Below are 14503 nucleotides of genomic sequence, written 5' to 3' on the forward strand. Positions count from 1 at the left end.
ATTTTCATCAAGCGTATTATTGTTAAGCAAGTTACTGACCTGAGTTTGCTTTTAAAACATGAACCTTATGTACACAGCTGTACAAGGATTAACAATATAATAAATTAAACCATGTACTTTGTTCTGCAAGGACTTATCTCCTTACTTGACTTAAGACCCATCACTTTTAAGATTCTACCTTGATGACAAGGAGAAAGGTTTCTTGCCTAAAACCAGATTATGATTTTTCCTCATAAGAGGAAAACAGTACATTATTTTTCTCTTAGCACCTTAAGCATCTTCTTCAAACTAAGCTCTACATTTTCCAGCTTGCAGTTATGTCAAAAGACTGTCCTTTTAGTGCCTCTCCAGCTGTGTGTTTGTCAGTGCTGCTAGGAGCCTGAGGTAGAAAGCATCATGCAATTTCAAAAACTGATCTAGAATTGTGATGCCACAATCCTAACTGCGAACTGGGGAAGACTATTAAAACAATTGTTCTTGTTTCTAGTTTAAGATTTTATTGTTCTCTTGGACCCAGGCTTCTTTTTGCAATGAACATTAGGTTATTGGAGTAATTAAAGAGATTAATTTATTAATGTATTAAGAGATTAATTTATAAACTATTAGCAGAAAAAAGCATCAAACATTTTATAACCTGAAAACCTGTTCAGCATTCAGACTGCTTTGAGGGTCTGTTTTCATATGATTCTGATTGAGCCCTGACCTAGATTGAGCAGTGGGATGATGTTAATAAATTTGGTGTACGGTTGGCTGAGTTATATGCAGCAGAATTAAGATCATGTGGCCAGAATGGCTGTGGGACAGATCATGCACTTCTCATTCTGGCATTTGAGGAGCTTGCTGGCTTTGGAGCAGCTGTTAATAGAGGGGACCTGCAGGGCTGATGGAATTCACCATGCATTGGTCATGTCAAGGCTAAAGTGCAACATGTTAGATTTCATTAGGCAATGTTTTGAATCACTTAGAAATTAATGTTACTGGAGGTCTGTAATGCCTTGCTTTGCAGAAGGGTTTGCATGCTGGGAATGCATTTGAGCAGTTCCTGTGTCTTCTGCACTGGTTTTCAATATTTCATGGTAGACTTGGTGATACTGGTTTGGCAAAAAGTCCTAAATGGTTTGTAGGAAGCTACAAGTGAAATAGCATCCATTTTGCCATGAAATAATTTAGTGGTGAGAGGCCCAGATGCTTTTGAGCTGGAATAATTTTGCTCACTCCTTGGAATGCTTTTCCTTCCTTAGTCTGCAGGCACCAGAACACTACAAAGGAGGCAATTTGAGGACATATTTTTCATGTATAAATTGGAGCAAAAAATGAGTATCTGTAATTATACTGCAGAAATTTGAAGTGGTAGTTTGACTTGAAGATGGCATTCATAGGATTGGTGTGCATGATCTGATTGCACACTTCTTAAGAGTCACACAGCCTTCTGAGATACAGAATAGCAGATTTTTTCAGGTACAGAGAAGAGTACTCAGAGCAGTTGGAAGGTGACACACTGCTGAAAACTGAAGAAGCTTAAGAGGATGGTAGAGAAATAATCATTGCAGGTTTGAGATGTGAATGGCATTCTGCTGCTTTGAAGTTAACCAAGTCATCTAAAGCATCAGCCTGACCTGCGCATGAGACTTCAAGCGAAGACTGAGAGAAAAAAATGTCAGTGAAAGAAAAAGTTCTATATTTTCTGACTGTATTACTGTGATTCCAAACAATTTGACTTTAGGGAAGTCACAGAAGCAAAATATCTTCAAACCAATATGCCATCTTTTTCTATTTAATTTTCACTTTAAATTATTATTTGAGTTGAAGGCAGTTTTTCAGAGAAACTAGTTTAATCTTCATTTATTTAAAAGGATAGTTTTCAAAAGGGAAAGAAAAAAACCTCACACACATGCAAAAATCTGTGGAAAACAAGTCCCCATTACATTGTATTCTCATTCTCCTTTAATTATAGCTATTTTCTTTAAATATGCATAAATATTTACAAATAGAACTACCCAGATGTAGAACCCACAATTTTTATCTCAGTTTTCTACAACTCAGCTGTCATTCTTCATAAATAATGCCTTAGATTTCCCGTGTCCGGGAGAACTGATCAAAGCAACTTGTAAAGAATCTCACAGAATTCCTTCACTCTACTTCCCAAAACCACCAGTTTTGTCTAGTGTCTTCTACAATTGTATTTAGATCTCCTTGTAGCTGAAAATGGCAACTGAAAGGAAAGATAGGGAGAAGCTCTAGCGGCCACAGAAAGGTTAAGTGGAAATAAGGAAATCTTCAGCAAGAAGATGCACTATCAAAAAGGGCCTAAATAATGTGAGCTGTTTGGAAGATAAGGGGGAAAAAGAAGAAGCTGAGTCTGGTGAACTGTGAATGGTTTAGTAGATTATTTCTCCTGTGCAGTTTATGTTGCAAAATTCAATGTACGCTTGGTCCCACAGGCTGTACTTAAGCAAATTGTTCTTCTGGGGCAGATCTGATTTCAATAGTGATCAAATAAACAATTATTGTGGTGCAAAGGGGGAATAATAGCTTCTGGCAGGGGGCAGGCAAGGAGCAGCTGGAGGCAATAATTACTAAACCCAGATGTGAATTTAATGGGCTAGTCCAAACAGGCACTGTTTCAGGAACAACAAACATGAAATGAAAGGATATGCATGTTTTTTAAAATTTAAATCTCTACGAAGGCTGAAATTTTTCTGTCTATTTTGACAGAGAGAATATATCAACAAATATTGATAAAATATTAAGGATCTTTGCAGCAGAAGCACTTGGAGGGAGGAACTGCATGATAAACTGAAATGCTGGGTTATTTTTTCTACAGTGTTTCAGTGATGTTTCATTCTAAAGCTAGATCACCTCAGAGACTGTTTATGGTGTCGTACTGGGGCAACAAACTGCAACTCAGGGATAGGACTGAGCAGCTGTGTGTAGGAGCCTCTTAACTCACATCCCCATCACAGAAACTGTTGTAGAATGGGGAAAAAGCCCACAGTTTTTGGGGATGGTGGGATAGCGGGATTTAGTTAAGGTTTATGTGAGAGGTGGTCTGTACATGCACATGCTGCAGCAGGACTTATGTGCTCTGTTCCATACAACAGAAATCCTGCCTGGAACAGCTGGCTCTTAGGACAGATGGTGCAGTACATAGGTTTTCACAGTAGGGCCAGCTTTGGAGTATTTGCTCTTGGCTGTTTCTTCCTTCCCCTGCACTGTAGCTCACCATCTTCTTTGGCTGTGCTGATGTAACTTGGGCAGGCTGCATGAACACAGTAAAGCAACAAATCCATGTTTTAAAAAGCTTAAATTGAATGAGTTTGGGAGCAGGTGCCAAGGGACTGCTGGGGGCACCGTGGTAGAAGAGAACTGGGAGATGCCCAGTGTTAGTACTGTCAGTGAATGTATAATGAGAAACTGACCTGCTGTAAAATCTGCTGTGACACAGCGAAGAGCAAATATGAAATTGTGATTATATCCTAAGGTGCAGCCAGAATAAATAGTAGGACTCTGCTTTCTTGCAGTGAATATCAGAAGCTGTGTATTAGTTTGACCTCGCTGCCATTTGGGATTTGTGTGCTTTGCTTCTTATCCTGCAACTTGTGGAGAAAATACAAGTTTGCCCTAGTTGATGAAGCCTTAGTTTAGATGTACCTATATCCCCATGTCTCAGATTTTCTGTGTCAGACAGTTCAAAGAGGTATGAGGCTCAGAGCTTTTACTTTACCTACTGAATTCCTACCTTTATAATTAGTTGGAGTTAGCATCAACCAAAAACTTTTAAGTGTCTCTGGTTGAGAGAAGAGGGAATGAGGAGCATAAATATAAGGAACAACCATAAGCAAAATGCTTATGAATTTCCCATTTCTCTGGATCCATTCCCAAATAAATGATTCCTGCATGACAGCTCTCCAGGAGGAGGATGCAGAATACAGAGGCAGAGTTTCTCAGCTGTCAGGTGATAGGCAGCCCTGGTTTTGGCACAGACAGGTACAGCCCAATTACCTTGGGCTGGATGAGAGGTGATTTCCATAGGGAAAGCTGAGGTTTGCATTTTTCATTTTAGGACATGTTCATTTTGCACTGGATAGTTTATTTTCACCACCAACTCCCTTTTAAAAATTGATTCAGCATACAGCTCTTACACATTTGAATAATTTTGTATTACTTTGGTCCTATTTGCAGTTGTACTTTCTTTTTTTAAGTGCTTCTGTGGCACAAGTTTTTGTAGTCAGATTTATCAAGCTTGCATATATGCATTAGGGATTAACAGAATGGACAATTTCCATAAAATGCATTTCTAAACACATTTTGTAATTTTAGTTCCATTTTCATAATGAAGAAGTTTCTGAGGCTCTTAACAAATGACAGAGCAATTTTTAAGTGCTTCATGTGCTGCAGTACTTGATGTAAGCAAAAGCAGCTTATCTAAACCCCTGACATTTAATGTAGCTTTGCTTCTCAATTCTTATGAACTGAATAAATTAGGAAAGTAATTCAGTTGGTCCTGCATGTGCAAATGAGTTCCTTTATGTGTGATGTTGATGCCAATCAATGATGGTATTCTGTTGATTGTTGATGTGTGTGTGTGTATATATATATATGTATATGAGAATTTGGACAGAACTGGTATTTGACCTAATTGTTACATAACTATTAAACAATATTGATACCTTTTTTGGAAAGAAGTGTTCAGCTAAATGTGACCAGAGGGAGTCAGGTTTTTTAAATGTTATTCCAAATTAAATTTTTCCCAAGAATTAAAGATGAGAAGTGAATTAAGGGATGTCCATGGTTTTAAAGTCATTACACAATGTGGGTTATTTTAAAATTCAGTGTTGTAGATCACAGGGTAGAACTAGCTGTAGGTAAAAGTAGAATTAGACATAGTGAGATGAGTGTCTTCGTGGCCTGTATAATTTTGAAAATGAAGCTTGGCAGTGTGATACAAATTTTTGCTGCCCTTGTCTTTTTTAGAATTCGATATACTGATTTTTAGAATATTTGGGTTTTGTTTAGGAGGCTCACATACATATATATATATGTGTATGTGTGTATGTATATATTTATGTGTATTGCAGTGCTTTGAAACAACAATTTTATTAAATGATTGATTATAGCAAAAGGGTTATAGATGGTGTTTATTCTGTAGCTGTCTGGGTTCATTAATTCAAGAGGACCAGTTAGACCATGTTTTCTCTCCCTTCATTTTACAAGATCAGTCAGCCATGTGACCATAAGTGTTCTTTTAATTCTTCTCTTGTATGACTGCTTCCGTGTGTTAAAATCTGTATCACAGATAACTCCTGGAAGTGCCTTCTGTAGAGAGATGCCTGAGTTTTCAAGAAATCAATAATTATGTAGTCTTTTTTCAAAAGCAGGATCATGTTTATGGGCCTCGGAGATGATGAACTGGTTGAATCCCCAAAGCTGTTAGAGAACACTAAAGATCCCACGCATGCATCCACATACCACCACCACACATGGGCAGCCTTCCTGCAGCCCATCGAGTGCAGGAGCTCAGTTGGTTCCTTTGCAGCACTGCTGGCCATTGGCAGAGGACTGCTTTGCATGGGAAATTCAGGGTCAGTGGGACCAGGAGTTCCCTGTGTCGCTCCTGCAGTGCAGATCAGCAGCACCACTGCTTGCCAAGGGCAGTAAGAACACATCCAGCTCTTTGCACCTGTGTGTGTTGCAGAAGGGAAAGGTTCACAGGGAGGGTGTGTATCATATTTTATCTCAAGTTGTTCCTGCTTGAGATCTCCATCACGCCCCATATCAGTTAAAACTGGGAAGAATGATTTTTCACCATTTGATTTTTTTTTTTTTTGCCATTTGACCTGAAGAATACTGTTGGTTGGAATTTTGTTGAATATTGCTACACAAACCTAGAAACTATCCTATCTGCAAGCATTTTTTGCTTTTTAGTGTAGGAAAACAAGATGATGTTACATCAGTAAATCTGGATAGCTGAACAGTTTGTACTATCTCTGTGCTTATTTGCTTCCTTCTAGACATCCAGGGAGTTTAATAAAGACTGTGTAAGATTGCATAATCCCACCTGTCATGGCTGCTTGAGCCTTCATTTCTTTACATGAAGGAAAGCAATAGCTTTTCTAAGGTCTCTGTTTTCCAATAGGAGCATTCCCTGTAACATTAAATGTATTTTGAGGATTCCTTATTGTTACAGCCTGGTTACATGTATATGTGTGAAATGCCATGCTTTGGAAACCAGATCAACTGTTTGAATATTCCTTGACTCTCTACATAGACATAATGAGTTCAGGCAGTTTTAAAACATTAAAAACATTTCAACACAATCAGGTACCCAAATGCTAATTTCCTCATGAGTTATTATATGGGTAACATTAAATTTTTTAATTGAGATCCATTCTAAAATTGAGATCAGCTAGCAAATTGTCGGGTATTAGGCTTCTGTAAGCTTGATATCAAATGTAATACTATTTCAAATAAATACAAAATAAAATAAGAACATGGGTTTATAGTATCAGGAGTGATTTTCTTTTGGTTTTATTTCCAGGCTGGTAAGTGAAGAACTGCCAGAAGTTCCTGTGCTTTACAGAGATGTCTCATCCCTTTTGCTTATCCAGATTTTAACCATGCCTCAGCCATTGCACAGAGGTATGTTACAAAAATATGTATATTTAAATTATTATGTAGATGAGGCTGCTTTCATGATGGTTTGCAGGATGGTAAATCGTAGCTGATCTGCTGTGTATTCTAAAATAATGTTTCTGCCTTATCTACAAAAGGTGGCATTGAACAGAAGTTTTTGTTCTGAGTTGACAGGTTTATCTGTGTTCCCTGTCTTTTTACCTTATCAGTCAACTATTCATTAAAGATACAAGAGCTGAGCGGAAACTATTAAGTATTTCTACTGAAAGAAAAGTGTCCTTTGTTTGACCTTCATCTTTTGCTTAGAGGGACAGCTCAATACTTCAAGTTGAACTAAGTGCCGAAGGGCTAAAAATTTGAAAGATTGTAATTTAATTTAAATTTCAGAGTTTAAGTTGCAGCAATTTTATGTAAGAGTTCATATATGAAGATAATAATTGCTGTAATGCAGCAATTTCAATAGAGACAGCATACTGTGTAATTATGAATAAATATTAAAGAGATATTAAAAAATTAAATATTTCATTACTAAAATCAGAACTGTCTTAAAACCTAAGTTTCTTTTTCTGTGTAAAAGGACCAGCTGAACCTGGTTCCTCTTGCTAATAGGTAATGTATGTTCCAGAATAGGGATTCAGACCCTCTGGTCTCTGGCTTGATTATTTGTAATTGTACCTTTATTTGAAAATGAGGACAAAGTAAATATCACTTTACTATTTCATATCTCCCATGGGATCTGTGTGGCAGTTTTGATATCTGCTGAGTTTTGGTAGTGTTTGAATAGGTAAATTCAGGAATTGGTCTGCTCTTGATGCTTACACCTTAGTAGAAACTGTTTCCCCATAAGAGATATTCAGTCCTTGGCATTGAATGTTTAAATTCAACTAAAGTGACTCTGTATGTATCCATTAACATTGTGGGTTTGTTTTTTTCAATTCAATACACTTAAAATCATGGAATTATTTAGGTAGGAAAAGACCTTTAGTATCATCATATCCAATTGTTAAGTGCATGCTTATGGATTAAGTATATCCAAAAGATTATTAGAATATGAAAATACTAAAATAATAAAATGTTTTGCATAGGAAGACTATTGTCAAAAATGTCCTTTTTTTAACAACAATTTAAATTAACTCTATTGGAAGGACTCAATCAAAATAGTATAAAAACAGCAAATAAAAGTTTAATGAGACTAATATCTGCAATTCAGGGAAGGAAGTTGAAGATAAAGTACAAACCAGTGGTGTCTTTGTAGTCAATATCCAAGCATTGAATACCACCATTTAAGAAAGTATATTTTATCCTAGAAAAGACAGTATTCAATTAATAGTAAGGCATTCTGTGGAGAATTCTGTGAAGTGCCTCATATCAGAGCATGTGTTGTCTTTGCTTTTAGGTTTACTGTAGGTTGCAGTTGAGAGGGAAATGGCAAGTGGCAGATAGAAAATAAATGTATCTCTTTCAAATCTGTGAAGCATTAAATTGGAAATAAATTGCCTTTTGTCTTCCTAATTTTTGTTTCATCAAAATGGTTAAGCAGAATGAAAAGAAAGTCTTTCATAATTCTTTGTTTGGAGGTGTGGAGTGGCGTTCACAAAAATAAGCCATAACAAATTTGTTTAGTACTTTTACAATGGGTTTGTAGGTCACAGAGTCAAATTCAATATCATTAATTCTTTGTAGAGGGCTGAGGTGTAACTAAGGTAAAGTGGCTTCTGAAATGTCTCATGGTAAGCACAAGGTCAGCAATAGGGGTGAACAAAATCTCTGACTGCTTACTGAATTGTCTGTGCTGCCTTGCCCTTGCCATGCAGGAGGAGCTGTGGACTTGCCTGTGCACTAGGATACGCACAGGAGGCTGATGCCTGAGTGTGTTGACAGATATTTCCAGTAAATTCCTTTAACAATAGACTTAAGTAAGTTGCATTGTGTCCTTAATCAAGCATGACATCTTTTTTCAAATTCCTACTCAAAATCCTTTTTGTTTACGCCATGTGTTTTTTAAAAATAGAAAGTGCTCTTTAAGGAGGACTCAAAATCTCAGCTCTTGCCCTTCAGATGGCAATTGTATTAACTTCCCTATTAACTGTTAATTTTAAATTCAGACTGGGAATTGCATTAACTTCTCTATTAACTGTTGGATGGGTGTTGGTATCTTTTCCAATCTGACATAGATTAAAGCAATAAAAATGTCATTACTGTTCAGCCTCTTCATTCAGAAGAGAAAATTGATCTGAACCTATCAGAAAGAAAGAAGACTGCTACAGAAAAAAACTTACGGTGGAGGTCAAAGCATTTACAAGCATTAACCAATTTGCAGAGAAGGGAATGAGACTGAGATGTGTCCCTCTGTGTAGTGTAGCAAGCAAAATAAACACTGTGAAACCTCTTTATTCTTTTGAGTTTCACACTAGGCTGTGGGCAGAACTTTTAAAGGCTTCAAATGTTTAGCACTTTGTTTGAAATTTTTGAAATTGTACAGGGCTAAATGCATAATAATCCACATAGGAGTTTTCTGGTTCAGTTCTGTGACAGTTGTTGTACAGAGGATGGAGTGTTCATGTTGTTGTGAACTGGGACTCCATACAAAATAAAGATTTTGCTTCCAGCTCCTTTCTTACAGAAATAGCAAATGATAGTGTGTGTACAGAAATAGAGTGGCTTGGTGGTTATAAAACATAAATCTTACTTTGTAAATTGAATTCCATACCCCCCTCCCCCCCACCAGTCCTTTCTGCAGCATAGTTTTTGGATGCTGGAGTCATTTAATTGAAGTTGGATGTTGTTTCTTGTTACCATCAATTGTAAAAAGTTTTATTTTCCCACCACCTGACTTGGGACCCTGTGTACAGATTTCTAGGAGCACAGAGTGTGGCTTCTAGTGATTGCAGTTTCTGCGTTGCACTGGGTGTAAGAAGCAGCACACTGCAAACACTAACACTTTTAAAAATTATTGGATAAGGATCTTGACTAAATATATAGTATGGATGTAATCAGCTTGAATACTATCCAGTTTCAGTGTGGAAGCTCAAATATTTATCTGTATCTTGGAACTTTAATGTACCTTTCATGAATTATCTGAAGTTCAGTGCTGTCTCCCTTTGTTCTGAAGTTGTGTTTTCAAAGAAGGGTTCAAGCTTTTGATCAAGAAGAATATTTTTCAAAGGTTATTTATACAAAGATCTCCTTCCAAATTTAGTAAAAAAGGCCCTATGTCCTTAATTTTGCATCTGGTTCTCTTTGTGGATTCCTTCTGTCTTAGGGTATACCATCTAATTTGATATTGAAAATAAAATATTTATATTGTTGGTAATATGCTTATTTATCTGCACATTTCTTGCACTAATGTTAAAATTAGAGTTCTAGAAGTGTTTCCTATTTAAACTTAGTTTTTAAGGGTGTTGGTTGATGCATATAATCGGATGAGATGCTTTGAAATTATTTGGTTCCAAAAAGTTTTAAAAATAGGAACATAAGTGCATTTCTCAGTATAATTCAAAAATAAGTACAAAAGTTCTGGATTAGCCTGTTTTGATTAGATTGGCCTAGCTATAGTAATAATACTTTCAGACTGTCAGGCTATCAGATTAGAGACAGGAGTCCTAAATGCATTTCAGTGCAGAACTTTGCTCGGTGGCTTACTTCACATAATTGCAAGCTTTAGAATCATTAAATTGAGAAGATGATATAGCAAAAGCACAGCCTGCCTTAGGGGGCAGCAGGAAAACGGCACACAGCCCCCACAAGCACACTGCAGGAAGTCAAATAAATTTGCTCTTTGCAGTAGACAAGAATGCAACAGCTTCAGCATTACAGGTACCTGCAGCTGTCCAATATATGGCATTTAAAGAGGTAATATGGTAATGAAGTGATAATTGATGCAGTGACTGATGTTTCAGTATGTTTCCCATGGGCTGTTTCTATGACTATAAAAAAGTCTTGGTGCTCATTATACAAAAGGTGGCCTCTGAGCTGCTCCTGAGATATTTTCCTAAGGGGAAAAAAACCGATGACGTTTGGGCAGAATTCAGGACTTCTTAAGGGTGACCCAGATGTGGGAGTGTACAATTTTTGTCCAATTCTGGATTCTCCAAAAATGTAATTCATAGTCACATTGTAATTTATTACATCACAAATGTAATTTATGAGTCACATACTCTTGTAAGTAAATACAAGAGAATTCATTTAATTGAAACATAACATGGGATAGACATATTTCTGGTGAATTGAACAATTAGTATTAAGGGAGGGAATGGGGACAAAGAGTAATTCTATTTAGCAAAAATCAGATTTTTTACAATGTGCAAAGACACCCAGTATTGAGCCCTGCAATCACCTGTGCAGAGCTACAAGATGGAGCAGGCTGTGGCAGGCTGGTGCCTGTTGACAGACTTGTGCCTTTGCTGCTCTGCATGCAGGGGGTTTCCTTCACGCTTTCAGTGTGAAATTGATTTGTATTGCTTGTCTCTCCTCTTGGGGGGTTCGAGCTCAGCACCTGAGTTCAGTTCTAGCTATGATTGCAAACTCTTAACTCAGGCCAAAGAGGCAATTTTTACAGTTCTCTGAATGTGTGTGGTTTCATCTTGTAGATTTCAGTCCCAGAAAATTTCCTGCAAGCTTGCCTGCTGTTATTCCTCAGGGGTAGAATTGCTAAGAAAATGGAGGTTTCAGCAGAGATAAAAAATATGGCCTCAAGATCTAGTGGGATCTGGTAAATCCTCCTCTTGGGGAGATGTGAAGAGGCAGGATCATTGTAATGCTGCCTGCACTGGAAGGGGGGGATGAAGTAAAGGACTATTCATTGTCATGTTTAACACAAGCCCCAAAGGGATATAATACAGAAAAGTTAATTTTAAATTGTGTAATAAGAAATGATGTTTTAGATGCTTAAATTGTGCTTGTAGTTGATACTCACATAAACTTAGAGACATTAAAAAGTTTCAAAATCCATGTCTGCATTGATTTGTAAACACTTGTTGCATAGACAAAGAATTACTATTTCACAAATTTAATTATGTTCTCAAGTCTTAGCTGTGTATATTTTATAATCTAGTAGTGGGGTTTTATATTAGATGCAGGAAAGGAGAAGCAAGGTGTTTCATTTTCCTGGCCTCCTCATTTTCACATATGAAACTCATTTAAATCCTTTGGGAAGAAAGAATTAATTTAGCCTAGTTTTTGTGAGGTGCTTATGTAAATTGTTTTGCTTGACTTCAAAGCCTGAGAGGACTTCTTAAATGCCTCATTTTTGTCTACATTTTTTTAGATATATATTAGTTATGTTTATGCTTAAGGAGTGGTGTAAGTGATGATAGAAACTTCTTTGATCTGCCTAGATTTAAAAACAAACTAGATAATTTGGGACTCGAAATGGAGCCTAAAGTAAAAAGATAAAAAAGGACTACTTCAGTATCTTCTTTTCAGCCAATTATCTTTTTTTCCTGTTTCCATTTTAGGAAGTCTCATTTTGCTTCTGTTGCTAGCATCCCCCAAAAAATTTCAAAACCTTTCTCCTGCAGCCTAGCTGTAGGAAATAATAGTCCTTTAAATATCAAAAAAATAATCATAAAGATCTTTGAAAATGCCAGTCTGCCTTCTGCCTTCCTTCTGTATGAATGTGAGGTCCAGTAAATAGGTACTCACTCAAGAGTGTTTTGCAGCAAGTGTTTTATGGCAGGATCTGTATCTGGAAGGGAAGGGTTAGAAGCTGATATGCTAGATGTTCTTGTGGTGATTTTTTTTTAATTTAATTCTTTCAATATTTGTATGAGTGTCACCCCTGATGGGAGCCAGAAGAGATGGTAGGATATGCATTTGCTTACATCTACAGTAATCAGTAGCTTAACTTATGTAACCTTTGGACAAAATATAATCTTGTATTATCACCAGGCCACTAGGATGAGGTCACTGCTAACCAGGATTAAGATGAAAATAAGGAGCAGTGGAAAATTACTTGCCCTGTACTTGTTGTGTTCACTACGGCTGCCAAGTCATATCTGAAAGCCAATAAATATATGTTGTTTTGTATGTTTTGAAGGGTTGTTCTTTGTGTAGCACTTGCTCTTCGTTTCAGAATTACCATTTCCATAACTAGAGACTCTGTAATCATTATATTTGCTAAAAAGATCAAATGTTTAAAAATTACTTTCTTTGTTTTACAGAACACTTCACCTGCATTGTAAAAGTGCTGTTCACTTTATTGTATACTCAAGCCTTGGCAGCACTTTCTGTTAAATGCAGTGCTGAAGATAGGATGGCATGGAAAGAGTCAGGAGCTCTCAAAAAGGTTGGTTAGTTTATTAAAACATTTATGAAATTCTGCTTAAGTATTTCTAGTATGAATGTAATAGATACCTCTGATTTGCATGTAATAATTTGCTTCTGCTTCAAAATCCAGTAATTTCTTTCTGTGTGTGCAATTTCTGCAGGTTTTTGTACATGATGAGACTTAAAAGTTTCACAATCTGTGTCTTTATAGTTTCAATCTCTACTTTGTTGCAGTGACTGTAATCAGTAAATGCAGCTTTCCTTCCTGTGAAATTGAAGTTATCCTATGTAAACCATGGGCATCGATCTGATGCATTTCTCTACAGGAAAAGCAGGCAACCTTGTTGGAGAAAAAACCCTCTTGACTTTTCCAGCTTGCTTGTGCTATTTGTGGCTAGCTATACAAATTTCTCTCACTATGTGGTCGAGAGTGCTCATGTGATGAAGAGACAGAGAAGGAAATTTGTCACTATTGTTTCCTTGACTTCTTGTGGTATTTACAAGTAAAGTGACAATGCATCTTTCTATTTCAGTTCAGCTGATTGAATGCCAGTTGCCACCAAAGACAAAGTTCTCTGCATTAGCACCAGCATTCATTTAATCCTTCAGTTAACTTTTTGCTCCACAGATTGGTTTTCCCATAAGGTCAGAAGAATGGCAATGTCAGACCAAAGGAAAGGATACAAGTGTTGGGACCAGGAGAAGAAATGGGTATTACCCCTTTATATAACAGCTGGGCCTTAGATGTAAAATGAAATAAAGACTGAGAAGCATGACCTGCCTTTTCACATGTAACTTAAATTTGTCATAGTGGTCAGTCAGAATTCCAAGATCTTAAGGACAAATTATCTGCTGGCTTGCAACTATGAGAATTTTTTTTACATTGGAATCACTGGACCGTACTTCATTTTGTTAGGTCCCTATCCAACCCTTCTTTCAATATAATATCATTGTCTTAGAAATAAAATGACATTTGCTTGAGGTTGTTGCTAGTGATGGGTGTTTTTTCATTGTTTACTTAAGTGATTCTCAGGTGATACATAATTTTGCAGTTTAAAGCACTCGGGATTGGCCAGTGGTAATCACACAGCTCCCTGTTCCTCTCTCCCAGCCCCTTGGCTGCTCTTCTCTTCTTCAGCCTGTCCCTCATCCTCATGCATCACAAAGGAAGCTGGTTTTTAATTTAGAAACCCAAGTTCTTTCTTTAAAGTTTCTTTAAGCCCCAGTGGTTGAAAGCATGGTTCAGGTTGGTTTTTTCTTCTCTGCTGGTAAGATTGACGTTTTAATTCTGGGATGACTACACAGATCACCTCACTTAACTTTTGTGTCTGTGGATAATGCCGAGTGAATCTATTACAGTTTGGCATTCCAGACATTAAACATGGGCTGAAAACTTTGCTTTATATTTATGTCAAATGATCAAACAACATGAAGAGTTTAATTTCTCAGCAGGGATGAGAGGTGGATATTTTACTTTTGAAACCCAAATTCACCCTCATGATCTTTGCAAGGTGTGTTACAGTGTCCTAGGAAGCGCACTGTAAATGCCTGTGGAGTAAACTTCCAGGAAAACACAGAAAGAAGGTTTGTCTTAGCTGCTGAA

The 14503-nt window shown here is 37.0% G+C and overlaps 1 protein-coding gene across 1 annotated transcript in view; it reads left to right on the forward strand.

The window, feature by feature from the left end:
• Positions 1-14503, forward strand: part of UBR3 (ubiquitin protein ligase E3 component n-recognin 3) — a 100136-nt gene that overhangs the window by 76730 nt on the left and 8903 nt on the right. The window contains exons 32-33 of the mRNA XM_031058276.1: positions 6539-6639; positions 12795-12919. Coding sequence (XP_030914136.1) covers positions 6539-6639; positions 12795-12919 — 226 coding nt within the window. The remainder of the gene's footprint in view (positions 1-6538; positions 6640-12794; positions 12920-14503) is intronic.

Source organism: Geospiza fortis, unplaced genomic scaffold, assembly GCF_000277835.1.
Source record: "Geospiza fortis unplaced genomic scaffold, GeoFor_1.0 scaffold112, whole genome shotgun sequence".
Taxonomy (NCBI): domain Eukaryota; kingdom Metazoa; phylum Chordata; class Aves; order Passeriformes; family Thraupidae; genus Geospiza; species Geospiza fortis.